Source organism: Brachionichthys hirsutus, chromosome 16 (assembly GCF_040956055.1).
Source record: "Brachionichthys hirsutus isolate HB-005 chromosome 16, CSIRO-AGI_Bhir_v1, whole genome shotgun sequence".
NCBI classification, from domain to species: Eukaryota; Metazoa; Chordata; class Actinopteri; order Lophiiformes; family Brachionichthyidae; genus Brachionichthys; species Brachionichthys hirsutus.
In genome coordinates, this window is record NC_090912.1 from 9,452,794 (window position 1) to 9,479,177 (window position 26,384).

Here is a 26,384-nt window from a genome sequence, read left to right on the forward strand (position 1 = left end):
AAGCATGTGTTTTATTGGTTCCCGTTGCTGCCTGTTTACAAAGTTAGTATTCGTTGGTGTCTCGCATTTAGGGCGTGTTCGCTTAATTTTGAAACAAAGTGTTTCTTTGTGATTGGTCAACTTGCGTGTCAACTTCAGCCGCTCCGCGTCACGTGTTCGGTGCAACATGGCTGCTGCTACAGCCGAACGCGGAGGTAATGTAAATCCCTCAGAAGACAACATGTCCCTTAAGAGAACGCTATCGGCCACTTCTCCGCTTACTCTGCGAATCGTCGCTCAATGTCCGGTTACGAAAGCGAGAGCCTGTGACCTTATTTTGCCGCACAGCGCCGTTAGCACCCCGGTTTTCATGCCGGTCGGTACCCAGGGGACTCTTAAGGGCATCACCGTGGATCAGCTGGAAGATCTCGGATGTCAGATCTGTCTGGGAAACACGTATCACCTGGGCATGAGGCCGGTAGGTGATGCTTTAGTAGATTTGAGTCTGTTTTTAAATCATAGTTAATCTAACTCTGATTGTGCTTATCTAAAATAATTGCAACTTTTATTTATGTGTTTGTTTTGTTTTTACTTTTACTGCCCACAGGGGCCTGGTTTGATCGAGAAAGCCAATGGTTTGCATGGCTTCATGAACTGGAAGAGAAATCTCCTAACTGTGAGTCCACCTTTCCCTCAGGGAGGTGTTTTATATTGGGTCAAACCTGTTTGTTGATATCTTGTTTTCAACTTTTAGGACAGCGGGGGGTTTCAAATGGTGTCTCTCGTTGAACTGTCTGAGGTCACTGAGGAAGGAGTAAGGTTCAAGTCCCCCTACGATGGCAAAGAGATCTTACTAAGTCCGGAGAAATCCATCAGCATACAGAACAGTCTGGGTCTGCATAGAGTAAAATGACATTAATCGATATTAAGCAAATAATAACTGAGATTCTCCAGTCTCTATAAAACATACTCCTGGTCCTCTGTCCAGGGTCCGACATCATGATGCAGCTGGACGATGTTGTCAGTAGTACAGTGACGGGGCCGCGCGTGGAGGAAGCAATGCACCGATCAATTCGTTGGCTGGATCGTTGCATAGCAGCGAATAAAAACCCACATCGACAGAACCTTTTCGCCATCATCCAGGGAGGGTTGAACGCGGAGCTACGGAAGGCTTGTCTAAACGGTAAAAGACGCTGCTCCGTGTCACCGATGATTAATGATCTTCAACCCCAAGTACCGTAGTTGATATTACAAACTATTCTGGAGCACTCATCGTGTTTGGATGGTACACAAGAGCTGACGCTACATGATTACCATTTTAAACATTTGGTTTTTCCACTCTATTGAATCATGAATGCAGAAATGCTTTTACATTCTGAACCAATAAGGATGCAAATGTGAGCCAAACAGGAGTCAGACAATTTGGAGAGTAGCAGTCTTGTGTAGTAAAGTTATACACACACAATGATGTACTGTGTGTATTGACTAAATAAAAATAAACATTGTGGTAGTGAATTGGCACCAATTTGCATTTTTGCACGTTAAGATCTCTCATTCCTTCCCTCTAGAAATGACTCGGCGTGATGTTCCTGGTTTTGCCATCGGCGGGCTGAGTGGAGGCGAGGAGAAAGATGACTTCTGGAGGATGGTGACGCTGAGCACCGACCACTTGCCACCAGAAAAGCCTCGCTATCTCATGGGTGTGGGGTACGTTTGCACGATGTAGAAAAATGTCCTGGAAATTCTGATGCAAAGACGTAAGAGCACGTTTGATCCTCAGGTACGCCGTGGATTTGGTGGTGTGTGTCGCTCTGGGATGCGATATGTTCGACTGTGTATTCCCCACCCGCACCGCAGTAAGCTCGCTCCATCTCAGCCACTGATCAGCACCTTGATTTGGTCATTTAGCAGCTAGGATTCCATGTGGAGAACTGATTTCAGCTGGATCCCGACGGTCCTGATTGTTTTTCCTCAGAGGTTTGGCTCTGCTTTGGTGCCGTGGGGATCTCTGCAGGTAAAACAGAAGATGTATGCCAAGGACTTCCAGCCCATCGACCCAGACTGCCACTGCCCCACCTGCAAGAGGTGAGTCATTTAGAGTAGCTGGCTGTTGAACAGAGGCAGTTTTCACCAAAATCACCAGTTCTCCGCAAAGAAAGTGAGAAAATGAGCTTTTGATGCGGAGAAACATTCCAAGCAGATCCCTGGCTTTGACTCTGGGTTTTTTTTTTTTTTGCTTTAGTGACGCGTCAAATATCTTAACAGTTGTTTACTTTCTGAAATCAATAAAAACAACGCTTATGATGTTATAATAACATTTATTTACAAACAATATATCAAATTGTACAACATCTACATTTGAACAAAAAGCTAATTGTGTGTGTGTGTGTGTGTGTGAGTGTGCATGTGCATGTGTGTGTGTGTGTCCAACCACACCAAAAAAAAATATTATATATAAAACTATTCCTAACAAATGATCTGGGGGAAAAAGTACGCAAAACTCTGCAAACAATGCGCTTCCTTAAAGAGTTTTACATTTATACCAGGAACGATGCAAAATTATCCTTTGTGTTTCCATGGCAATAATTTGGTGTCTAACTTGGCCTCAAAAGAGGGTTGGGTCAGTTTCCAGAGTATATCACAGACGTTTTCTTCTCCTGATAATTTGTACATGCATTTTATTTATTTTTGGTCACTTTCTGATATTTCTTTCTGACTGCTGAACCAAAAAACGTTTTATACATGTGAATACTCTGTATTTTGCGAGGATGGGAAATATGCCATCTTCTTCTGTAGGCTCTTGTCAGTCCTGCAGTTCAGTGTCAACCTTATACGTTCAATCAGTTTGCACTTTATAAGTAAAATATAGGTAAATAAAATGCATGTTTTTGATTTCAGACATAGTCGGGCCTATCTGCATGCTCTGTTCAAGAGTGACACTGCCGCCATGCATCACATCACCATCCATAACGTTGCCTACCAGGTCAGTCGTGAAACTGTCACTTAACACTCACCATGGTATCATGACTTAAGTTAATAAAAAAATGAAACTTTCTTAATAATTGCTTTGGCAATTCAGTTGATTAAGAGAAGTTCAATAAAAGCTATCAAAAATGTTGCTAAATTTTCCGTTTGTGTAAAATTCAATGAAAATTGTGTGAGAATCAAATTGAGCTTTACAACAAAAAAAAGAAAAAAACATGTAGATTTAATATAAACTACATGTTTTTATTAAAGAGAATCAGTCAGTTTGAAAAATCTAAATAGAATTTTAGAAATAGTCTAAAAATCACTATAATGAATATTTTGTCAGTGGTGGTTACTTTATGCGATAACAGTAGTGTTACTGATTTGGGATTTTCCTTATTTGCTTCAAAGGATCTGACATAAAGACATTTACTGCGTATATTAAATGTGTTTTATCAGTTCATTAGTTTCCTATTTCATCAGTCCTGCTCCTGAGAGACATCAACCCAAACCATGCCTTTGTGTAATGAGTTTCAAAGACTAATTTGCTCTGGCAAAAATCTGATTAAAGATATTAAAGTTTGTAATAATAAGACTCGCACTGTTGTCGCTTCACAATCATGTAATGCATTGGCACTCGCCGTAACTCAAAGTGACGCAGACTTGTTTAGCTGCTCTGACCTTATCAGAATGACGAAGAGTCTCCTTGGGTGACGGATTTGTCCAAAACCATAAAGTAAATGTTAAGAGACAACTAGAAGAGACTCGAGCACCTCAGTCTGACTATTTTAGGATTTACACCAAAAATAAATATCCTACATTTATTTTATCTATATGTTTAGATTCCTTAACCATGAAAAATACTCTTAGCAGTCGGATTCACGTTTATATCATTGTTATTTTAGAAGTTCTTCACATAAAGCACACTTTGGCGGATTCTTCTGGATCTTGATCCGTAGCTTTTGAAGATGCAATCTAATCAGGATCCATCTGAAACCGTTTGAGTTGCGTTGCTAGGAGTCAGTCAGACCGATAAACGCAGGCAAAATCATGACCTCCTTGGTGGCGGTAATAACAGATCATGTTGATTATGCAACATGTTCAAGCAAACATTCTTAATGTGCATTCTGAGGATGCTGAACTGTTGATGACCCACACGCTCTGAGAGGCAAAGATAATTCCCCTCGAGGAATAAATAGCCGCATTGTTTATCTGCAGTTCATCAAATCTTTCTTTGCAGCTCACCCTGATGCATTCTGTGAGGCGGAGCATTGTGGAAGGACGATTCCCCGAGTTCATCCAGGCGTTTATGAAGAGACTGTTTTCCTCGCGTGACCGGTACCCCGGATGGGCCGTGGACGCCCTCGCCTCAGTCAACGTTACACTGGAATAGAACCCGGAAGGACTCTAGTGTATTCTAAATGGGGGGTTAAATGAGTGACTGAGACATTTTTATATATTTTAAATGACTTTTTTTAACAGATGACTGTTTTTACACTTGTTGTTTTTATTTGTATGTGCACCAACTGTTTAGTTTGCTATGAGAATTTCTTTTGGGGGGGGGTCTGGAGGGATAAAGATTGTCTTTTGCGACAGACTGCAAATGATCCTCTTAGTGCACATTAGGATGATGTGAAACCGAATGGCATTTAAATGAGGTCTAAAGCACGTAAATAGTTTGTCTGTGGTGCGCAGACACTTTTTGTTACCATGGATACACATCTAGGCCTGCCCACTTGAAATCTTTTTGCTTTCCTGTCCAGCTATTTTTGGACTTTTTCTTGTGCCTGTGTCCATTACAGTGTTTTTTTTTTTTTTTTTTTTTTTACTTGTTTATTTGTTTATTTAGCAAAGACTCAGCAGTAATAATGGTGCTTTATGGGCATTCTGGTGTTTCGGACCACATCGAACCGAGCCGATAATGAACTCAGCCTGACTTTTTCATGATCACCACGAGAGGGCGAAGTAGGAAACGTGAAAATCTCACAATGACAGAAAGACTGGGCTCACAAGCAGGAGGCAAAAAAAATAAATCACAAATTTAAATATTGGTACTTGTTCTTCTTTCCCCCCCCTCATCAATTCATTGATTCTTCTTGACCCTCTTTTGTTTGGAGCTCATAAAGGATCTGATTTATCGACAGTCAAAGTGTGTCATTAATATGAATCACTGAAGTTCATTTGAATAACACCTGTTGCCTCTCGATGATTCAATTTAATTCAATTAGAGCTTCCGTTTTCACTGCAAGCTCCGCCAGATTTGACATTTATGCGAGTGGCAGTCAAATATCTGCCAAAGGGTACCACTGCAGTACGAGGCGTGGGTTTGATGTGTAATAATAGGGTGTGAGTGTCTACTTATTAGCTGCAGAACGCACTAAAATATTCATCCCACGTGGTTTATACTAATGGTGAGTTCAGGGACACATTGTGTATTTCGACTCAGATGATCTAGTTTGGAATATGAAGTGGATCAATTTATAGAAAGTACTCGTTGAGAACGGATCTAATGGATTTTTTTGGGGGGGGGGGGACAGAGCAACGACGCTCAGAGCTCGTTGCGTTTATGTGATGTTCTCGTGTATGTTTCAGCGGAGATAGTTTACAACGTACTATTTGTGCCTCCTAAAAAAAGATTTATAACCCATTAAAAATGTAACAGAAGATTATAACTCCAGCGATAGCGCTCCATGCAAAATAGTAATTTAAGCGTAAACGGCGTTAGACCCGCAACCGAGACGCGCTCGGTGGATGTGGATCACGTGCGTAACAGTTCCATCGCCATTCAGGACGAGAGAATGGATCACAAGCCGCAGCACATACACCACAGCCTGCATGTATGGACACAGCTTTACGCACCATAGTGTGGCTTTTTTTGTGCGTATTGTTTTCTTTTTTTGGTCATTTCTGAATTCTGACGGTCGGTTCCATATTTGCAGCTCAGAGAGGGAGGATGCTGCTGCTGCTGAGGGAGACAACCAGTTGCTCCTTCAGCTGCCTCCCCTGCGCATCGACGGATGAACATCCACGACCTGTTGCCTCACCCGGAGGAAAAGTAGAGCTGCAACGCGCGACGGGTGCCAAAAACGAAAAGAAGTAGATTTATTTAATTTTTTTCCCCTTAAGGAGCAAGGTCGAACTATGAGGAGCATCAATGTGTTCGTTATCGATTTCCGTTGTGAATAGCAAAAAAGAAGGGGAACGGAGGTGATTTTTTTGGGGGGGAGCGATTTGCGGTTATCTCAGTATCTGGACTCTAGGAAGGAGGACCATGGTCGAACTGGAGAAGGAGGTGCTCCCACTGCCCCCTCGGTACCGGTTCCGAGACCTGTTGCTCGGGGACTGGCAGACCGACGATAGGTAAGGATGCAGCTGCTTGCGTCGTTTACGCACAGCGCACTGAATCCGTTGCGTAATTGTGCGCCACGAGAGCACACATTCACCTTGTCTTAAAATAACTCGTTATTCGTTTTTCCCTTGTGAAGTCATTTATTCAGGTGTGTGGATGTGCCGAGTGTTTTCCTTCCAGATGTGCTCATCTGCTCTGATGGGCGCTGCAACAGGTTTGCTCCTTATTGCCCAGAGTGCGCAGTGGCGACTGTTGCGGTTCTAATCTTATCCCAGGAAAAACAATGAATGAATTCAACCCTGCAAGACAAAAAAAAGGGGGTGGGTGGGGAGGGGGGGGGGGGGTCAGTTAGACTCGAGGCTAAATGTTCATTCAGTAATACTTTACTTTCCTGTCTGGTAGCGCACACCTTCCATTTATAAAACTCCTTTCATGGCCACCTGCAGCACAGTTGCCCTATTTGTGTTCCTACTTATGCCATAATTGAGATTTACAGAGATCCTTCTGCCACCGGGACAGGCAATTTCAAGGGGACGCCTCAATAACCGCCAATTAACCTTTTGCTTACGCTCCATTTTGCAAAGCAGTAAATCTAATGTGCGCTGCTTCATTTTTTTATTTTTATTTTTATCCCATTTCATTACACTTGTCTGATGGAAACCCTTAACCTCTATTTCATGCACGGTGTCACTCTTTGCTGGGGTGAAAATTAAAAAGGGAAACACTTGTGGATTTGGGTGCAGCTATAGAAATAAGACTATTTAGAAGCCTTGTGATTGAAAGCATCAATCCCAGTCCAGCCGTTCCGGAGACACTGCTTCATCCTGCCAGGCAGTCAATGATGCTCGTCATATTGAAGCTATCAATTCATCGACCTTTTTGTGACAGATCATGTGGTGTAAGCTGATCAGAACACCCATTTTGTGCAGCTAACTCCTCCCAAAAAGGCCTACCTTGTGCCAGTGCTGCTCCCCTGACCTGTTCTCATTTATCGGCCATTGCCCGAGGACGAATTCCCAGACCAGTTTGACGTCAGTCACCTGATTTCAGGGATTCAGCGGCTGGGGGGTGGCAGCCTTTTCTTGGAAAAGTCCTGGCACCGTGTCGGTGAGCAGAGTCTGTGTGTGTGTGTGTGTGTGTCAGTGCCACAGATGTCCTTTCGTTCGCTCAGCGTTGATCACTCCAAGGCGTAAACGGGAGGGGTTAGAATTACGCTTCACAGAGGTGGGTCTTAATTATGAGCATTTGAATCTAGCCGAGTTTGAAGTCCACGGCGTTTGTGTATCTGCTGAGTATGATTGAGAGTGCAGCCCAGTTTCTGTGTGCACATTTACGAGCGTCTGCACGAGCGCATGCTTCGTCTATAAATGTCCAGACACCTGTGTGAGAGAGAGAGCGGGAACCAGCGGAGGACAAGACGGCGCGCCGAGATGTTGACCTCACTGCCCGGGGAGCGTTGGTCAGTGTAACCCAAACTGGTTAGATGAAAAGCAGGAGCTGTAATTGATGGTGACACAAAGGTTTAATCAAGGCCGAACCACACTGCGTTTTGCTTTGCCGGGGCCTATTAGCCTATAAATGTTCAAGTTGCAACCTTAAAGAAGCGATTGGTCCCATAAGTCATAAAGTTTGACAACACGTCAGCACAAAAAAAAAAGACTCTCAATCCAAAAGTCAACATGCGCAAAACTCATCCTCTTGACACGTACGGTTGCACTTAGTCCTGAGCCCCATAATCCATTTAAACCTCTATGGGCGTCCTCCTCTACGAGCTCAGATCACTCCTTTGTGTGTGTGTTTCTGTCCATGCATCACTCTGCCTTCACATCCTTGCCTCTCGGTCTCAGACTTGATTGAAGTGCCTTAATACCTGACTTTCCCCTTTTTCAAGCGCTCCAACCCAGTGGAATCCATTCTGATCTAGCTATTGAAGAGTCCTCAGTTCAACATAAACGCAAAGATGGCGATTGATCATTCATTTCCTCACACATGGATCTGCAGTTCACTTGTTATAGTTGTATCTGCAGTGCCTCCATTTTCTACATTTTCCAGAGTTTGTTTTTTATGTTCTGGTGGACCATGTGTCTTCATCCACTGTCCTGTCTCTGTGTGTGTGTGTGTGTGTGTGTGAGCCGGGGTGATTGCCTCGGCCCTCAAGATTAGATTCATCCCTTAAATATTTTATTCTTTCATTTGACAATTGAAATTCCTTTTTGTCTTTGAACAAGATTTTGGTGCACAGATGAACTGCAAATATATTAGACTCTTTCATTGTCGCTCCAAGCTGCAGTATCTTTTAGTCAAATTAGTCTGGACAATTATCTGTATGCATTCATACAGGGATTACGTCCATAATCCCTAGTCCCCAGTGTTATTCTTGCAGATAAGCGCTTTTAGCAAACGCAGCAAAAGCAATATCACAGGCAAGCAAGGCTCTAAACTGGAAAGAGTCCCACTCAGTTTTTAAATTCAGACATACTTGATTCCTTTCCTCATCGCCTCGTCATGCATCGTTCATATCAGGACGCGAGACCTCCAGAAATAGGATGCAGTCACATCGACGTCGGGGTCAGAGATGGAAGGATGGGGAAGACGAGGAGGCAAAAAGGAAGAAATGAGATGAGACGAAACCAAATGAGAAGGAACCACAACAAATAAATTCTCTTGGGTGGGGGGGGGGCACACCCACATAAGTGATCAGATAAATAGCGCTGCTGAAACGTATCCCGGACACATGAATAGGAACATTATTCCTGCTGCAATTACACCGACACCACTTATATTTTGTGGCGGCGAGGCAGAGGCTTCTGTTTTGAGGAAATGCCAGACGGATGAATAATTAAAGCTGTTTTGTCGACTGATGACGATCATTTTATTAGAATGAAGCAGCAAAACGAACGTGTTATGTGTGCATCTTATATAAATAAACCCTGGCTTCCTACATCTCCATCTTCCATCCAATGCTCCCGTCTTCCCATCCCCGGCGCCCTTCGTTGTCAAAATGAACTTTTTGCACTGTGCGAATTCTCCAAACAATGAATTGTGGCTAATGTACAGCAATTACTGTGTTGCAGCGTCGCAGAGTTAATATTATCGCTTTCTTCTCGCCGCTGGTAGCTTGTTCGTGACGGCCTATAAACACACACATCCCTCCCAGCCCGGCTCGGCTCGCTTGTTTAATTTGTCTGGAGTGAAATGAAATACAGTCTCCATTTCTCCACAATAGAAAACCTCAGATGGAGTTTTCCACCGAGTCCTGGATTACCATACAAATGACAGCCTTTTGTCTTTAGAACAATCTGTTATTAGCTGCCACATCTCCCACATTTCTTGGTTTTAGTCTACTACCTGCCACCCTTCTCCTCCTCCCTTTGCCCCCCTCCCCAATCTTATTTCTTTAAATCCCCTTAATCTGGCAAGGCCAGTGTGTGGAGCATGATCCATCAATAGTGACAGAATTCATACCACTTTTCTGCTATAAAGTGGAAATCAGAGTCCTTCACTGACGGCTTAAAAAGCAGACGGCTGGCTCTGTGGAGCGTTCCAGAGTCATTGATGTAAGATGCATCACGACTGCAGTGCGTAGCTGGCATAGAGAGGAGGCTATTAGTGACGGGAAAATGGCTGGTTTGAGAAGAGTCACTGTGCGAAAAGGTGATTTGATAAGATCGGAGCCTGGGTGTGTGAGCCGGGAATCACGCGGCACTCAGGACGACTTTCACGACTCACACGGCCTTGTGATCCTGGGAGAGCAGATTGACTTTGCCTTAAATCACCCAGTTGCTGACCGGAATTCATTGTGAAGCTTTGCATGGGCAATGAGAAACATGAGTCCAAGAGAGCAGGGTCAATAAATAAACACAAACCAGGCAAATGTTAATTTGAAAAAGCATTTAAGAAAGAAATTAAGGGCAAAGTCTGAGAGCAAATGAGGGAGCACGGGTGGGGGGTCCAAGGATGATCCCGAAACAAAGCGTGCTGTGAACATGACACCTTGTGAACATGAGCAGCTGGCGTGTTTTGTAAGTTTAATTAGTGCACCTGAGACCTGAAACCCGGAGACACTTTAGGGTTCATTTCAGTCTTTTATTCTCTGTGTTCCAGGGACTGGTGTAACTTGTGTTTAGGGTGACGCTGCGTACTTCATATAGAGAATGTGTGCATGTCAGGGCTCTAACTGAGGCCCTGTGGACTCGGGGGGGGGGGGGGGGGGGGGGGGGAGAGGGAGCTGGTAAGACATGCTTCGTCTCCTGATCTCGACTCCCCGATTCCCACCGTGCATCAGTTTAGTACACCGCAGGACTTTCAAATGGTAACAGCCCATAGACACCAGGGATGTGGCAATAAAGATGATTCCTCTCCCCCCCCCCCACCCCCCTGCTCCTCATATGTGTCTCCCTCTCGGCAGTGACTTTGAAAGTGATGGACGTCTAACACTGATTTCATCACGTTAAATGTCTGCACATCTGAGGCTAATGTAGCCCGCGGGGAGTGGAAGATAGAATGTCATTGGGGGGGGCTTTTAATAGAATCATGCCTCAATGTAAGCCACATTTCTTCCCACGAGAAAGGGATGGAAATGCCTGTTTTAAGTGAGCGAGGCGTGGATCCAGAAGTGTTGAATTTGTCGTCTTCTGCTCGTTTTTTCTGCGAGCGTTTTGACGTATCCTGCTCTAAGCCACAAATAGTGAATGGTCGTTTAAGGAAAGGATGAGGCAATACTCCATTACATCAGGGAACGGGGAGGAGGAGAGGAGGAGCGGCTGGAGCCGGCGCACTGATGATGCATGGGAAGTTAGAATCCATCAGAACGCCGAGGCAGTTCAGGAAATGGGCCCCGAGTTGAAGCCGCAGTTCACTATTACTTACCGTCAATGCACCGTGGGATAGATGACACTTTTCTTGCAAATCATTGCTCTCATTTCCTTGCTGTGCAATTTCTGTGTGTGTGTGTGGGGGGGGGGGGGCACATCCACGGCAGAACAAGGGAAATGTATTGCTCAGGTATCAGGCTGGATCTTAGCCATACGTGGTTAAACAGATGAGATGTCAGCAGCACAGATGAATAATAATCGGATTCTTTTATTCTCACTTTTCAGTGAGTGAGAAATCGGCCTCTCACAGCGTGTATTCACGCTTGCACATCTGGGTCAGGGGGGACGAGCTGCCCAGCCCTGAAGGAAGCGGAGCCCACCTTGATTCTGTGAAGCTTTTATGGCAGCCCGATGGCGATGTGTCATTTATTTCCCTCTCGTCACCCTATTGAGTTTCTCCTGCCCTCGTTTGTTGTTATTATTCTGTGTTTTTGGTCTTTGCTCTTTCAGCTGTGCCCTCTCCTCAGAGGAGCTCCTAATCGCACATTCACCCATAAATGCCAGGTAATTCTTTATTCTCGTATCATAATGGTCCGTGTCGCTTGCCGTAGCCGTAGCGCATGGAAGGCAACCTCTTGTTGAATATTTATCATTTTGCGCAAGTCGATATTCAGTGCATCCTTTCCCAATCCCTATGCATGCTTTAATATGCAAAGGCGTTCTCTGGATATTACATGCAGTCATTGCATATCTTATTAAATTGAACACTGATGATTGATTCCAGGCGTGGAATCGCTCCCTTGCTTACCTTAGGTCTTGTTTTTATCTCCACGGGTTCGAAGGCTATTTCTGAGTTTTGTGTGGAGGTTGTGACGTGTGAACGCTGAGCTGTTGTGCACGCATATATTTGGGTTTCTTTATTCTCTTTACTGTGTCATTATATTGGCTAGTGCTGTGTCATTATGGAGCAGAGGCATGGGTGGAAGCAGCAGGAGAACAAGCTTCGGCATTCTCTCTATCTCTCTCTCTCTCTCATACATCCTCCTCCACATGCCCCCCTCTGTCTTTCTGTCCATCTGTCTGTCTATTTATTTGTCTGTATTTTTGTCTCCGCTCTCTCTCTCTCTCTCTCTCTCTCTCTCGCTCTCCCTCTCTCTTTCACACTTCAACTCTCAGAGTATTCGTCCTGATATGGAAATGTAAATTCTCTCCCAGGCTCAGGCCAGAAATGCTATGCGTCGCCCGTTTCTTCATGTTCTCTAGTTTCCAGCTGTTAGAGCTGATATATATATATATATATATTTTACATCATCAGTCAGTAATCTAAAGAATTACTTTGATAAATTTATATTTTTAAGGAGGAGCATGCAGAAATAGCCGCTCTCCTTCTGTCTCTGGGGTTTTATTTTCCCCACGGTTGTTTCTTAATGCAGTGCAATGTGTTTTTATTCTACACAAAGCCATTTTTAATCAATAAATATGTTATTGTTTATTTTCCCTGTGCTTTTTGGAGGGGTTTTGAGGCGCTGATATATGACTGTTGCCTAGAGGTGCCATCATGATGGACTCATGTGTCTTTTGTCTTGAGATAAGCCTTTTTATGAGTTTGTAATGTGTTCTTATCTCCCCGTTCTCCTCTTAGATTAAAGATCCCAACTCCCAATCTAGCCCACAGCTCAGCTCTATATTGGGCTATGTTTCCACTTTATTTTTCATCCTCTGTTTCACGCTCAAGTGGAAACGCTCTCCCTCAGAGAGGCATGCGAAGAGAAAAGTGACCCCCTAAATTAGCCCCCTCTTCCAATTAGTTACCATAGCATCTTCTCACAGAGACCGGAGAGGCTTTTAGACTGTGTTGAATGCTATGCATGAACGCCCATGGTTTAAAATGTGTCTTAAGGCAAATAACAAAACCAGGGAATAAGGAAGTCTAGAAATTAGGCTAGAAACACACTCTTATTGGTCAGACGTAAAGTTGCAGTGCCAAATGTGTTTGGCTGTAAAATGGGACATTAGCGTTTGGGAGTTCAAACATTAAAGCTTTCACCATTTTAATTTGTTATGTGGATAATTATCTCAAAAACTTGCCAGAGCGGAGCGCTATGGAAGCCACGCGCAGTGATCTCATCAGACTCAGTCACCTGTCGCTGTAGGAAATAACTAAATACGCATTTAATGATTGAACATTTAGTCCTCCGCTCTGCTGCCTGCATATTGCCAGATCTTTGTGGACAAAAATGATACGCTGCGCCAAGATACGAAGTTCAAAATCTATTTATTCACTGGAATTTTGATTTAAACTAGGAAGAAAATCTCTTCAGTGTGCTAGATTAGATGAATTTATTATGTATAATTCCCAGGCATCTTTTATATGGATGCGTAACAATATTATTTACTTTAGAAACAAGTGAAGATTATTCCCTTCACCACGATATTGATGGTTTGATTGGTCTGTGCAGCTCATGCTGTCATATGGTCAATTAGCTCAGTATGACCCCCCCCCCCCCCCCCCCCCCACACACACACACACATACACATCCAGACTGAGATGCACACATGTTCTCTTGCGTTCTCTATTGCAAATGCTGCAGGACATTCCGCCTTTGCAGCTTTTCTTACAAGGTCATGTTAAAATGTAAAGGTGGAATTACGCACCTTTTCTTTTACGGGGGGGGGGGGGGGGGGTTGCTATGTGTGTCATCATGCTCTTCTGTTTTCCTTCACGTGTGCAGCAGACGCCTTATTGTTAGCAGGCTGCTCAGAGCAAAGAGAGCCATCAGCCAGCGGCTGAACACACTCACAAGTATGTGTTTGTTCACATCTGCTCATGTGAGAAGTAAGGCAAAGACAACGAATCCCATGTTGCCATAGCAACAAAAGGGCAAGCCTGCCCCACCCCCCTCCCAATATTGCAAATACAGCACGTCATTGGGTTTGGTTCGCGTATGTCTGAACATGTGGGGTGATGTTATTGGTCTTATTATACCAATTTATATTGAGTCACTGGGGAACCCTGGGAAGACACCCCCACCCCCCCACCTCTCCGACACACTCTGACACCCATTGACACCACACACACACACACACGCACACACACCGCTATCTCTTCCTCCATGCAGACAGGACGATATATTGCAGTTGTTCTCCTTCTCTTTCATCCGTCCCCATGTTGTGTGGCGACCACCAGGAAGCCAAGGCTGGCGCCCTTCATCCTCAACCTGAGTCATCCTCTCTTCCCACCCTCGGATGAAAGGAGGGCGACTGAGAATTATCCCCTGCCGTGGTCAGACAGGAAATTACACTCACCTTCAGTCCTGCTGGTTGCGTGACTGGACATGTAAGAGCTGTGTTAGGAACATGTCGGTCGTGCTTATCAGAGCTCTGTGCGACGGGCCTGTGAATAATCCCAATGTTCCACTTGCAGGTGTGCATGTTGGGCTTTTGCGCATACAGTAGGTGTGTGTGTGTGTGTGCAAGTAATTGTGGTGTGCTAGAATGGAAGGGGGGGGGCAGTAATTACGGCCTCCCGTGTTCAGCAGAAACATCAAAAGGAAGTAATTTGTTGCTCTGTATTTAATCAGTGGAGATAACGGGACTGACTGTGGCTGTCTGGGCCTATGGGCAGCAGGACAGGCAGGAATACCACTTCCTCCAAACCCATTAGTCTGTAATGCAGCCAGACACAAAGTCTTATTTACATATTTTTCACTGCGCAAATAATCATTGTCACCATTTCATTCTCTAATTTGCTCAACTCTTCGCATTTCTTTTTTTGTTATTCTCCTCCTCCTCTCTTTCCAGCCACTTGACTACAAACAGACTATTTCACCTCCTTTAATCGCCTTCATTTCCCCTTTCTTTTCTCGTCTGCACCCTCCTTATCTGCATCTTTCTCTTTCTCTTTCTCTATCTCTCTCTCTCTCTCTCACTCTAGAGTGCAGGTGGAGTTCTACGTGAATGAAAACACCTTCAAAGAGCGCCTCAAGCTCTTCTTCATCAAAAACCAAAGATCCAGTGAGTTGCCTTTGTTTTCCGATCACGTTTTCCTCTCTGTGTAATCAGCGAGTTTAATTCCCTTTGGTGCTGTCATTCCTGCTCTGCATCTCATCGCCTATTTTGGGGGGGTTTTCGTAATGTTTGATGAGTCTTTTTTAGTGGTTGGGTTGATTTTCTCATACACAAACTGATTAAATATGTATGCTCACAAAACTCTAACTTGAAGTAGATTGGGTTGTATTTTGTACTTAATTAGTTATTACATTGTAGTAAAACATGAATTTACTATTTTATTAATTGTTATTATAATATAAACTGAGCATTAAGTTTATAAAAAAATGTACTTAAATAGATAAAATACTGTGTATGTTTGCTGATATATTAAACCGACCAAAATAAGCGACCCTTGAGCATTCCGACATGTGCTTTATTTAAAAGCTGTGTTTTCGAGAGCCTTTTCTGGGACTGGTGAGCGTATGGCCGTTAGCTTTTGTATTGTTTGTTTTCTAAAGCCTTTCTTATTGTCTTGTTCTTATTATCTTAAACACACACCAGTTCAAAGCAGCCCACGGAGCTCTCGAGAGCTCTGTGGGCTGTACCAGGATTTTTCAAGGCTTTATGGAAAAAGAAGAATAGATACATTTTGAACCATATTAAAAATTAAATAAAGCATATCTGAGAAAAATCAGCTCTGACTCCTACTTGTGCTTAAATATTGTCATTTTTGTGTTGCAGGTCTGAGAGTGCGAATGTTCAACTTTGCTCTGAAGGTGCTGAGCTGCCTCCTCTACATCGTTAGAGTCCTTCTGGACAACCCGCAAGAGGGGACACAGGACTGGTGAGCGATGTGGTGAAAACGGGGGCTTAATGGGGTGAAACAAAGGCCTGATAGGAGGAACAGGTGCATCAGGCCAATAGTGTGTAGAGGAAAACCCCATTAATGGGTTGGATGTGAGGGGGGGGGGGGGGTCGAGATCCAATCAGTGAAGTAAAATGATATTTGGATTGAGGTCCACACAAAGGTAGACATTTGTGTGTGTTCTTTCTCCAGCAGCGTGACTGGACTAAACTGCACGAAACAAAATGCATCTTCTCGTCTCTGGAGCGAATTTGATTGGTAAGTCTCTAATTAGAATTGATGGTTTCAGCCTGCGGAGAAAGGACAGCAAAACACCCCCAGGGAGACTGGCAACCCCAACGCGGGCCCGCCGGTCGGAAGCCTTGCGCAACGTAATCAATGCAATTTCACGAAACTGATGTAATTCGCAATGCTGATATTGAGCATTGCAGAGCATGTTCATTTGACACAATCCAGTTGTATGGATTATCTGTCTGGATTATGCGCATGTCGTGCCTGTGCAGCCTAATCAACAGCGATTGTAGTGGAGATAAAGCATGCAATCTGCAACAGCGGAGACGGAGGGAGACCAGGAAGTGGACCTGCAGGCTATGCCATGTCTCCTTCTCAGGAGCCTATTGATCTAATTGGTGGCTGGTGACACTGACTAAGCTCAGGCTCCACATGAATAAGGAGCCTGACAGAGCCATCTCGGGGGGGGGAAGGGGGGTGGGCCGCCTCCTGGGCAGGAGAGTCGTTGGAGCGAATCAGATCGCAGGCAGGCAAGCAGCCATGATAGCGCCCCAGGGTGTTTTCGGCAAAAGACTCGCATTCAGGCTGTAAATTTCCATCTGACTTTGCGATTATTACTTTCCTCTTTCAATACGAGCACATCTGCACTCGCTCGCTCCACTTCTGCCCGGTTGTAAACAGCATTTATGAAGCAACATGAGCAGAGGTCCCTGGCCATTGTGTTTGGAAAATAACTTTTATGTTTTGTCCACTTCAGTGCCCCCCCCCCCCCCCCCCCCGGTTATTCTTTCTTTTTTAATGGCACATTTGTCTCTTCTCTTTCATTCTGCAGGAAACTGATCATCTGGGTGGAGAGGCCGCTGCCGCTGTGGACGCTGCAGGTCAGACGAGTCAGCACGCGGCCCATGTGGGCGTGGCCTCGCTCTGTTAACACACGTTGGCCAATCAGAACTTTGCTTTGATTGGTTCATTAGCATTTTGCATTAGCAGCGGGGTTTCAATGGGTTTGCAATTCGCGAAATCGTGTGGTTTTTCAATGCTTCCGCACACAGTATACGAGCGTGTTCGTGGCGTGCACAGTCAGACAGCAGGCCATCGCTTGCTTCACTTAAACCTGTTTCCTCAATCACCAGCACGCCTACTGATTCCTCCCACGCTTTTCTCTTCCATCTCTGCAAACTCCAAATTTCTCTCCCCACTGGTCTCTCTCTGAATATCTTTACTCCTCTCTGTCTGCTCTCCCTCTCTCTCTCTCTCTCTCTCTCTCTTTGCAGGTGCTCGTGGCTTTCATCAGCTTTTCAGAAACTATGCTGCTCGTGTATCTCAGCTACAAGGTGAGTGACCCCTCATGGCCGCGGCGCATTTTATGATGTCTGCGGCTGTGATGTTTACATGTGTGTGGGCATACAATCAAACAATACTGCGAGACTTCTATAAGCCTGGTTTCATGACCTGCTCCCCCTGACCCAGTTCCTGTGTTGCTGCTGCTGCTGCTGCTGCCCATCAGAGATGTCTGCTTGGTTATTCCCAGCATTAAAGGAACCTTTTCTTTCACGCTCAAAAGCTCCTGTGGCAGCGGTGTAAACACTCTGAGCTGACCAGTCATGGCAAAGTCACTGATATTGCTGATCTAAGTAGATAACAGAAGCTACAGTAGGCAGGAACGCGTGCATAAAAAAGGTTGTAAGCGTCTCACTGATGCTCTCATCCCAGCGGTGGGTAGCGAGGTCAGTCTGGTTGCTCACCTTTTTTTTTTACTACCTTGATACGGCTCCTTTTATTTTGACATTACATCAAGGATTCTTCAGCATGCAGCATCCTATTATTGACACATCAGAAAGATTTTTGTCCAAGGCCCCCGTGTTGCTAAAGTGTGTGGGGGGGGGGGGGAATCAATGGACGGGTTGCCCCTCCCTTTGATGTATTTGACGGCATAAGCCTATAAAGGGACTCCCTCTGCAGATTATTCTGGCAGCTAGAGTTAGCATTTAGAGCTGACGGATGCCTGTGGATATACCCCGTGTCTGTTCACCCACGCTAGTTAAATACAGGTCAGTCATACGTAGGTGGCAGACATAAAAAAAAAAGCAATGGCTGACATCTTAATTGAGTTGCAAATAATCCTACATTTCCTCCCAAAGGGGAGTGACGCAGAAGTGTCGATTTGATGCCCTCTGCAAGTAGGCCTGTGTTTTTACGTTGGTTCCCGACCCCAGCACTTGGATTGTGTTGGGCAACGTCTGGGAGCAAGTGTTGCGTGTCCCCTTCATTTTGGAGATGATCAGCGCCATCCCATTCATGATCACTGTGAGTAGAAGGGTTTGCATTGTCAAACGCAGCAGGAGCATTGCCCCCCCCCCCAAGTCACGTGATGGACATTCAAGCCGACTGAAGCCTTCTCTCCTCGACAGGTGATTTTGCCCTCCTTCAGAAATCTCTTCATCCCCGTCTTTCTCAATTGCTGGCTGGCCAAACATGCTTTGGAGAACATGATAGTGAGTAAAGGACTATCTTCCCTCACTTTCATTTTGTTATCTTTATTTTTTTCTGCCCTCTGTCTCTTTTCTTGAGGTGAAGGTAAACCATTCATAAAACATTGAATCTTATTATCGGAGCCGCTCACATTCCCGCTCTCATCTCTACGGCAACCTCTGCCCAGCGCGACTTGCTTCATGTTTTTCAATAAACTGTCTTCCCGCTGCTGCATATATTCACACGTTGCCGTTTTCATCATCTTTTTATGTGTTGTTTTTGTTGCTTAAATTGTTTATATTGTCTTTGTCCTATTACCCCTGAACTGAATTTCATTCTCATTTTACGCCCGCAGGCATTGTTTTTGTTTCCAGACACATGCGTCTCTCTCTCTCTCTCTCTCTCTTTGCAGAACGATCTCCACCGGGCGATCCAGCGAACGCATTCAGCCATGTTTAACCAGGTGGTGATTCTCATCAGCACGCTGGTCTGTCTCATGTTTACATGGTTGGTACCTTTGCTGCCAATGCTGAACTGAGAAGGGGCCGGGGGGCAGGGGGGGGGCAACAAGGAAAGAAAAAGGGGGGAAAGACGTGTCAAATGGCTGTTGGACTGAGAGGGAATGGTGCTATGTTCGTGGCCGGGGTTGGTGAAAGGAGCCGAAAGGGTGTGAGATGTAGAGCCATGCAGGGGGGGGGGGGGGGGGGGGGGAATGAGAGATAGAACACATTGCTCCTGAATTTAAAAGAGAGAAAAGATGGAGAGCCGAGATATAATATGTGCCGAGACGAGAGTGAGGCGCTGGGGTGAGATGATAACCGGTGGAGAATGTGTTAGATGGTGACATATTTAGTGTGGAAATGTCAGCTAATCCAGAACATCCTACACGCAACATGGATTAATCTGGTTCAAACCCCCCCGACAAATGTTTACCTGCACGGCTTGGCAACCAGCATTGCCCTACAGATCCTGAGGATGCAGTGGCCACGGATGCAAACGTTGTGAATGCAAACAGCTACAGTTGTTAGGACCATTCAGCGGTACACAACCATTGGCTGCAACTATTTGCAGAGCCTCAAATGGGGGCTATTGAAGAGTTGTGGTGACATCATTTCTGGCATGTAATCCCTTGTGACAAACAGTGCATCAATCATAAAATTAGCATTTATCCGCTAATATTTTTCCTGTTGACTAATCCTAAAAGCACAAAAATGCATGCTCGCAACTGTAAGCAGTGATGCTCGTTATTTCTTTTATTCTCCGTCTCTTCTGACCTGCCAACCCACACCAGCATCTGTGGCATCCAACACCTGGAGCGAGCGGGAAACAACCTGACCCTGTTTGACTCGCTCTACTTCTGCGTGGTCACCTTCTCCACGGTGGGGTTTGGAGATGTCACCCCCAAAATCTGGCCCTCGCAGCTCCTGGTAGTCATCATGATCTTTGTGGCACTCATTGTGCTTCCCATTCAGGTGAGAAACCATGGTAATAACCTTTGGTGCAATCGCAGAAAATGAGACTTTTGAAAAGCTATCCCCAAAAAAATAATAGATTTAATGAATCATCATTTAATGAAGGCAAAAAAAAACCATCTCTCAGTCTCGTGTTTAATTTTTATTTTAGCTCTTCTAGACTTTCAGATAAAAAGGAGGCAGGAAAACCTCAGATAAACTGAATACAGTAATTGTTTTTAAGTGGTAAGAAAAAGTATGTCTAAGATGAAAAGTTTAATTATTATTGTTTGTGTATATCTTTGGTTACATTTTCTCTGCTAACATGAAAGATTCTTATATTCCCCGCCCTGCAAAATAATGTAATGACTCACTGCATCCTACGTACATTTACTGCACTATTTTTATTCACAGAAGTGCGAGAGTCTTCCTTATTCGCTAAATTCCCCAAATCCCACTCCTGTCATTTAACCGCTCAAGTGAGGGAGCACATGCACACAAACACGCATTAGTTGTTCCCGGACTAATAAAAGCGCCCTGAAGAAAACACAATTTGTATGGTATCCTTGTGGCTATACTGCTAATATTCTCCTGAACCCTTCATCCCTGAGGAGGTTCAAGTGCCTACGAGGCTCCCAGATGACGTTCAAGTGCTAATAGGAGGAAATTCCTTTGTGTGCATTCAGTGTCTGCAGTTGGAGAACAGCCTCTATGGGGAGGGGATCCCGCTCACACCGCGCTGCTGAACACTTTGCATGTCCTTTGCTGTACTGACATTCTTGTTTTGTTGCAAATTGGATTTTCTAATGGCGTGGCTCATCTTTGACGGCTTTCCTCCCCCCCACCCCCCATGCGCACGTCTCATAAGCAGTAGGTGTCGGGCTGCATCCCACGCACCACTGATTGCTTGGCTCTTAAATATGCTCTCAGTGTTTTTGTTTTCCCCCCCCGTCAGCCGTGGCCATGTGATCGCAAGAAAATACTCTCGTTTAACTCACATGAGCCATCCCATAAAGAAATGCCAATTTGCGCATCACCTGCATATATTTCATGTCACCCTCCCGTCTCCTTCTCTTCCTTGATATTTAGAAACTATCCCCTTGAACCACAAACCCCCACCTTGTGTGTGTGTGTGTGTGTGTGTGAGTGTGTGCGTGTGTGTGTGTGTGTGTGTGTGTGTGTGTGTGTCCTCTACCTGAGTGCTGCTTTGAACAGGCGGCATCAGGATTCAGCTGCCATCATTTGCTTTTTTTTTTTGCTGCTTCTGCCTATTTTCCTGTCATTGTGTTTACACACACACACACACACTATAATAAACACTCCTTTAAGAGTCATTCGCTAAGCCTCAAAAGCATATTGATGTAATAATAAGCTTTAATTTCAAGTGTTTTTTGGTGGAAAAGTTGACAGACAAATATCAATATCTGAAAGTTGAAACACATGACCCTTTTTTTAAATGCAAGAAATGTTGCTTTAAAGTAGAATTGTTCTTCCTCTCAGTCACAACTGCATTCAGAATTTATATGTTTGTTTATATATTTGTGCTTTGACAAATTGATCTTTCCTTTTTTGCTAGGCTTACAAAAATAAAGAGCCCTGTATTTAAGCATGTGAATGTGATTTAAACTAAAATACTTCATTTATCCCCAGCACATTGACGACGATGATGCAGTTTTCCTCAGGGCTGCCATTATTTTAAATGACCTCTATCACCCTATGAATCATTCTTCATTCACACCACCGCCCTGAACCATTTAATTACCTCAAATACTCTCCCTGGCCAAACATTGCTGTGTTTTATAAACCACCGGACTCCCTTTTTTTGTACTCTTGCTTAATCCACTTTCCATCTGCTCAATGTGATCTACTGTACGTCATCCTCGATGCAGTTCGAGCAGCTGGCCTTCCTGTGGATGGAGCGGCAGAAGTCCGGGGGCAACTACAGCCGCTACAGGGCGCAAACGGAGAAGCACGTCGTGCTGTGCGTCAGCTGTCTCAAGATCGACCTCCTCATGGACTTCCTCAACGAGTTCTTCGCCCACCCCCGACTGCAGGTCTCTCCGAGTGGTTTTTAAGTAGGACAAGATGGTGTTGGGGGGTCTTTGTGTGTTTGTTGTCTGTAAATCCCTCTCTGAGCAACTGAGGTTAAGGAAGGGGATTAATTCACCGGTGGCATGGATTTAAGGATTTAACTGCTACCTTATTCGTATTGGAACAGACGTCTCTGTTTGCTTTTGTGTGTGTGTGTGTGTGTGTGTGTGTGTGAAAAACACCTTCAATATGGATCATGTGCGATCGGTTGATTCTTTCAACATGGCCCCTGCAATGACACAATGGAAGGACGCTCCACAAACCAATACAGGAAAAGCATTTGCAAGAAAACATATACGTTTTGGTGTTTTGTTTTTTAATTAATTTTTTTAAATACCAGTTAACTGTAAGAGACGAGTGTACATGGTGGATGTGAACAGTGTTTGTTGGAGGACTATGGCTCACATATCCTTTTTCTTGTAAAGGGGTCAAACTGTGGCAAATTGCAAAAAAATAATAATAACAAAATAGAAAGTAGGAGATTTCTTTCTTTTTTCCAAAGTTCAAGAATTATATTTCACACTCATTTAAATAAATTGAAGATTGATCATCTTTTGTATTTCCAAGAGCAACAGGCGACTGAGTTCCCTTCTGAGCTCCGCCCTTCGTCTGCATTAGCTTCACTCCTCTTTCTTTGCTCCGTACTCGAGTGCATGGTCGGGGCCTGTCCTCTCCTCGGGCTCTGCTTTTATTTCATTCGGGTTAACAAATTCAGGCAGAAAAAAAACATTTCAGCGATGAAAAGCCATTCATTGTCCACGGCTGTCTCAGAACAAGAAGGTGCTCCTCACTAGCTCTTTCAATACGCCACTCTGAAGTGTCAACATCTCTTATCCCCCCCCCCCCCCATGCATATGCATATGCCTTTCTTCCTAAATGCACCTGATCCAGGTTGCTGATATTTTGCTTGTGATTGAAGCTTCATCACTCACACTACAAATTGTGTGCGTTTGTGTCTGTGTGGTTGTGTAGGACTACTACGTGGTGATCCTTTGCCCAGCAGAGATGGATGTCCAGGTTAGGAGGGTCCTTCATGTGCCTCTGTGGGCCCAGAGAGTCATCTACCTGCAGGGATCTGCTCTGAAAGACCAAGACCTGATGAGAGCCAAGTGAGTTAAAAAAAAAAAAAAACATTTAAGTGATCAAGAGTTTATTATTATAACAATGCATAGGATATCATTAGTATTTGCATACATGCAGTATTGCCTCAAATATCATCAGCCTAGGATAGCTCTATGGAAAAGCTGGGATGCGCGGTAAAAGATAGAGCTCATAATTAATACCTAAAGCACCTACAACACATGTGTCAAACTCAAGGCCCAGGGGTCAAATGTGGCCCGTTTTTGTGACCCCTGAAAGCTGTGTGCAGACATTTGTTTTTGTAAAATGCTGCATCTGTCACACGTGTTCTTAACAGCCCACATTTGTTGGTTGTTCTGCAGTTCTGCCCCTCTCAACTGTGACAAAAGAGTTTTGAACAAAGTTAATGCCATAACTTGTGTTATGCTTTATTTATTATTTAATATTATTTACTTGAATAAGTTTGATTATTGTTCGATGGAGTAGTGTGGTTTTCTTAACCTGATCAATTGAAAGGATTTATGTTATAATAACAGCATTAATCTATCCATATATTTTTACAACTATACAATTGAATATGCAATGTTTGTAACTTAAGTAGTGAACTGATCAAATGGAAAAAATCAGCAACATGTCAATAACAATAGCAACACGCTGCAGTCAGGAAATTAATAATCTGCAGGCGGTGACTATTGAAAGTTATTTGAACTTTTTAGTTTTTTCCAGCATGTGCTGATATGTTGATCCCGGCTACATATGGAGCTCAGGATCAGCACTGGACAGCTCCATAGGTAGCCGGCTATATATGGAGCTGTCCGGTGCTGATCCTGAAAGTGACGTCTTTTCCGCGGCATTGACTCGGGGAATGTTCTTTATCTTGCCCACTGGTTGGTTTTTTTGGTTTCTGCATGTCCATGACAAGACAAGGTGGTGGTTTTGGTTTTGCTTTGATTTTGTATCGATTATCTTTGTTCCTGCGTGATGATTGCATTTGAATGGAACCTTTCCACATTATTTGATGTGTTAATTTATTCCCATCACAAACTTTGGTTCATACTTATGATTTTTCTCATTTACAGTATGGCTTTATCTCTAACAATTTTTAAGTTACAACATGTTCAATAAGTGATATCAAAACTGAATATTTTATTATAATTACTGTGGTGGCTAAAGAGTTAAATAAATAAATACATAGTTATTTAGCAGCATGTTAAGGAGTAGTTACATTTATTTTACATTAGATTACATCACATTTAGTTACATTTTTTACAGTGTTACGGTTTACATTTGGCCTTTGGAGGGCAAACATAATGCTAATGTGGCCCTTGGAGAAAATGAGTTTGACACCCCTTCCCTACAGCCTTGAGGTAACGGCCATAATTACAGTTTGAGTCTTATTGCTCATGTTTACCCCCCACCCCCACCCCCACCTACTACAGCCACAGCACGTTGGGCTGCGTTTGTCACAGGGAGAGAAAAAGTCTATATGTTTAATCTCCTTGCCTCCTGCTATCTCCTCCAGAAATGGTGTGGGCTTGAAAGACACATTGGTTTGTTTGTTGTTCTTTTATCCTGCTTTCCCCCCCTTTTGTCCTCTCCCTCAATAACATAACAATACACTCCTTCCTTCCTCTGTCTTTGCTCGTCACCGCTTCCTGATTCTGTCTATTTATCTATCTCTCCCTCTCCTATGGCCACGCGCTCTACTAACTGCCTGCAGGATGGACGATGCTGAGGCCTGCTTTATCCTCAGTAACCGGTTTGAAGTGGACCGCATTGCTGCTGTACGTTCCTCACTGCTCCCCTGTATCGACATGACATCATCAGAGAACGTCGATGATGAGAACATTGCTTCATAAAAGGGGGGATTTAGCTCATGCCGCTGGTTGAATTTTAGTGCTTGATGTTTTATGTTTGGGAATTATTTTTAGTATACACTGCAACATTAATCACACACTAAACCAAGTTAATGGCTGAAGCCGCCAACTAGTCCATTGCGCTGATCCAGAGCAGGTTAGAACAATAATTTGTTTTGCATTTGTCACATTCAGGAAGAACTAAAAGATGATGTAATATCAGTTGATGTCTAGTACAAGTATTCATGCCGTTAGTTCAATATTGGGAATACACATCTGCACCTAGGCTGACTGTCCACATGTCCTTGGAAGACACTGCACCCCAAATTGCTCCCAGTGGGCCTGGCAGCACATTTGCATGGCAGCAGGCGCCCACTGGAGTGTGAATGTGTGTGTGAATGGGTGAATGTGACTCTTAAAAATCACATCTTATACTCTTTTTCCACAAGGTATTGCAGTTCCCAGACACTTATATGAAATATTTGTAAAGGTTTTTGTCAAAATAGAAAAGAGATGCTGCAGGACAGTGTCCCTCTTTTCTGTAAGAAAAGCCTCTGAAAACCAACTGAAACTAATTTCATTGCGTGCATGCGCGCAGCTGCATGTAGTGTACGCAATGAATGTGCATGCATGTGCATGCACATCTTGTGCACGTTCGCCACAGGGGGGGCGAGATTTCTGCCAGACGCATTTCAGTAGGTGATTACAGAACTATGCAAAGTATGCAGGATTCACTTGGTGATTTATTTTATTGTTTTGGGTTGATAAGGACCCAAAATCACCATAAGAGTGTAGAAACATGGAAAAAGTGAGTTTTTCATAATATGTCTCCTTTAATGTAAAGTGCTTTGGGCACCGCAATGGTGGAAGAGCGTTATGTAAGGGCAGTCCATTTACCATTCCATTTACCTGGCAAATTTCGCATGCTAATGAGCTAAATTAACAAGGTGGCTATGGAAAGCATGCCAGAGATCAGCTTCACATATCGGCCGGCATGGCTTTAGTCTTTCTTCTCCTTTGACTGGCTTTTCATCAGATTTTTCAGGGCCAGTTTTATTCTCTCCTCTCTTCATGCTACACATTTTCTTTACAACCTTTTTCTCTGTAGAAGGATGTCAGAATTGCATTACAGGTCCTATAGCTCTGTGCAGCCATTGATTTAAGAGGATTATCAGAGAGGAGCTACAATGTGATGCTGATGATGGGTTTCTACCTCTCTCTCTCTCTCTCTCTCTCTCA

At 44.1% G+C, this 26,384-nt stretch overlaps 2 protein-coding genes across 2 annotated transcripts in view; both read left to right on the plus strand.

The window, feature by feature from the left end:
* Nucleotides 1–163: 163 nt before the first annotated feature.
* qtrt1 (queuine tRNA-ribosyltransferase 1) lies at nucleotides 164–4,961 on the plus strand. The gene is made up of 9 exons (XM_068750290.1): nucleotides 164–457; nucleotides 587–655; nucleotides 734–872; nucleotides 968–1,162; nucleotides 1,548–1,686; nucleotides 1,760–1,835; nucleotides 1,955–2,064; nucleotides 2,878–2,962; nucleotides 4,187–4,961. Exons 1-9 carry the CDS (start codon nucleotides 167–169, stop codon nucleotides 4,337–4,339), a joined length of 1,257 nt encoding a protein of 418 aa, XP_068606391.1. The 5' UTR covers nucleotides 164–166; the 3' UTR covers nucleotides 4,340–4,961.
* Nucleotides 4,962–6,217: 1,256 nt separating this feature from the next.
* Nucleotides 6,218–26,384, plus strand: part of kcnt2b (potassium sodium-activated channel subfamily T member 2b) — a 32,467-nt gene continuing 12,300 nt past the window's right edge. The window contains exons 1-13 of the mRNA XM_068749545.1: nucleotides 6,218–6,306; nucleotides 15,044–15,123; nucleotides 15,841–15,943; nucleotides 16,160–16,222; nucleotides 17,028–17,076; nucleotides 17,470–17,528; nucleotides 18,427–18,502; nucleotides 18,607–18,690; nucleotides 19,080–19,174; nucleotides 19,959–20,139; nucleotides 22,008–22,172; nucleotides 23,182–23,318; nucleotides 25,010–25,073. Coding sequence (XP_068605646.1) covers nucleotides 6,218–6,306; nucleotides 15,044–15,123; nucleotides 15,841–15,943; nucleotides 16,160–16,222; nucleotides 17,028–17,076; nucleotides 17,470–17,528; nucleotides 18,427–18,502; nucleotides 18,607–18,690; nucleotides 19,080–19,174; nucleotides 19,959–20,139; nucleotides 22,008–22,172; nucleotides 23,182–23,318; nucleotides 25,010–25,073 — 1,245 coding nt within the window. The remainder of the gene's footprint in view (nucleotides 6,307–15,043; nucleotides 15,124–15,840; nucleotides 15,944–16,159; nucleotides 16,223–17,027; nucleotides 17,077–17,469; nucleotides 17,529–18,426; nucleotides 18,503–18,606; nucleotides 18,691–19,079; nucleotides 19,175–19,958; nucleotides 20,140–22,007; nucleotides 22,173–23,181; nucleotides 23,319–25,009; nucleotides 25,074–26,384) is intronic.

Coding starts and splice junctions, on each gene's coding strand:
- qtrt1 (XM_068750290.1), top strand. CDS start 167: ATGGCTGCTGCTACAGCCGAACGCGGAGGTAATGTAAATCCCTCAGAA. Junction 1,687..1,759: donor CGCTATCTCATGGGTGTGGG/GTACGTTTGCAC, acceptor TTTGATCCTCAG/GTACGCCGTGGATTTGGTGG. Junction 2,963..4,186: donor TCCATAACGTTGCCTACCAG/GTCAGTCGTGAA, acceptor CTTTCTTTGCAG/CTCACCCTGATGCATTCTGT.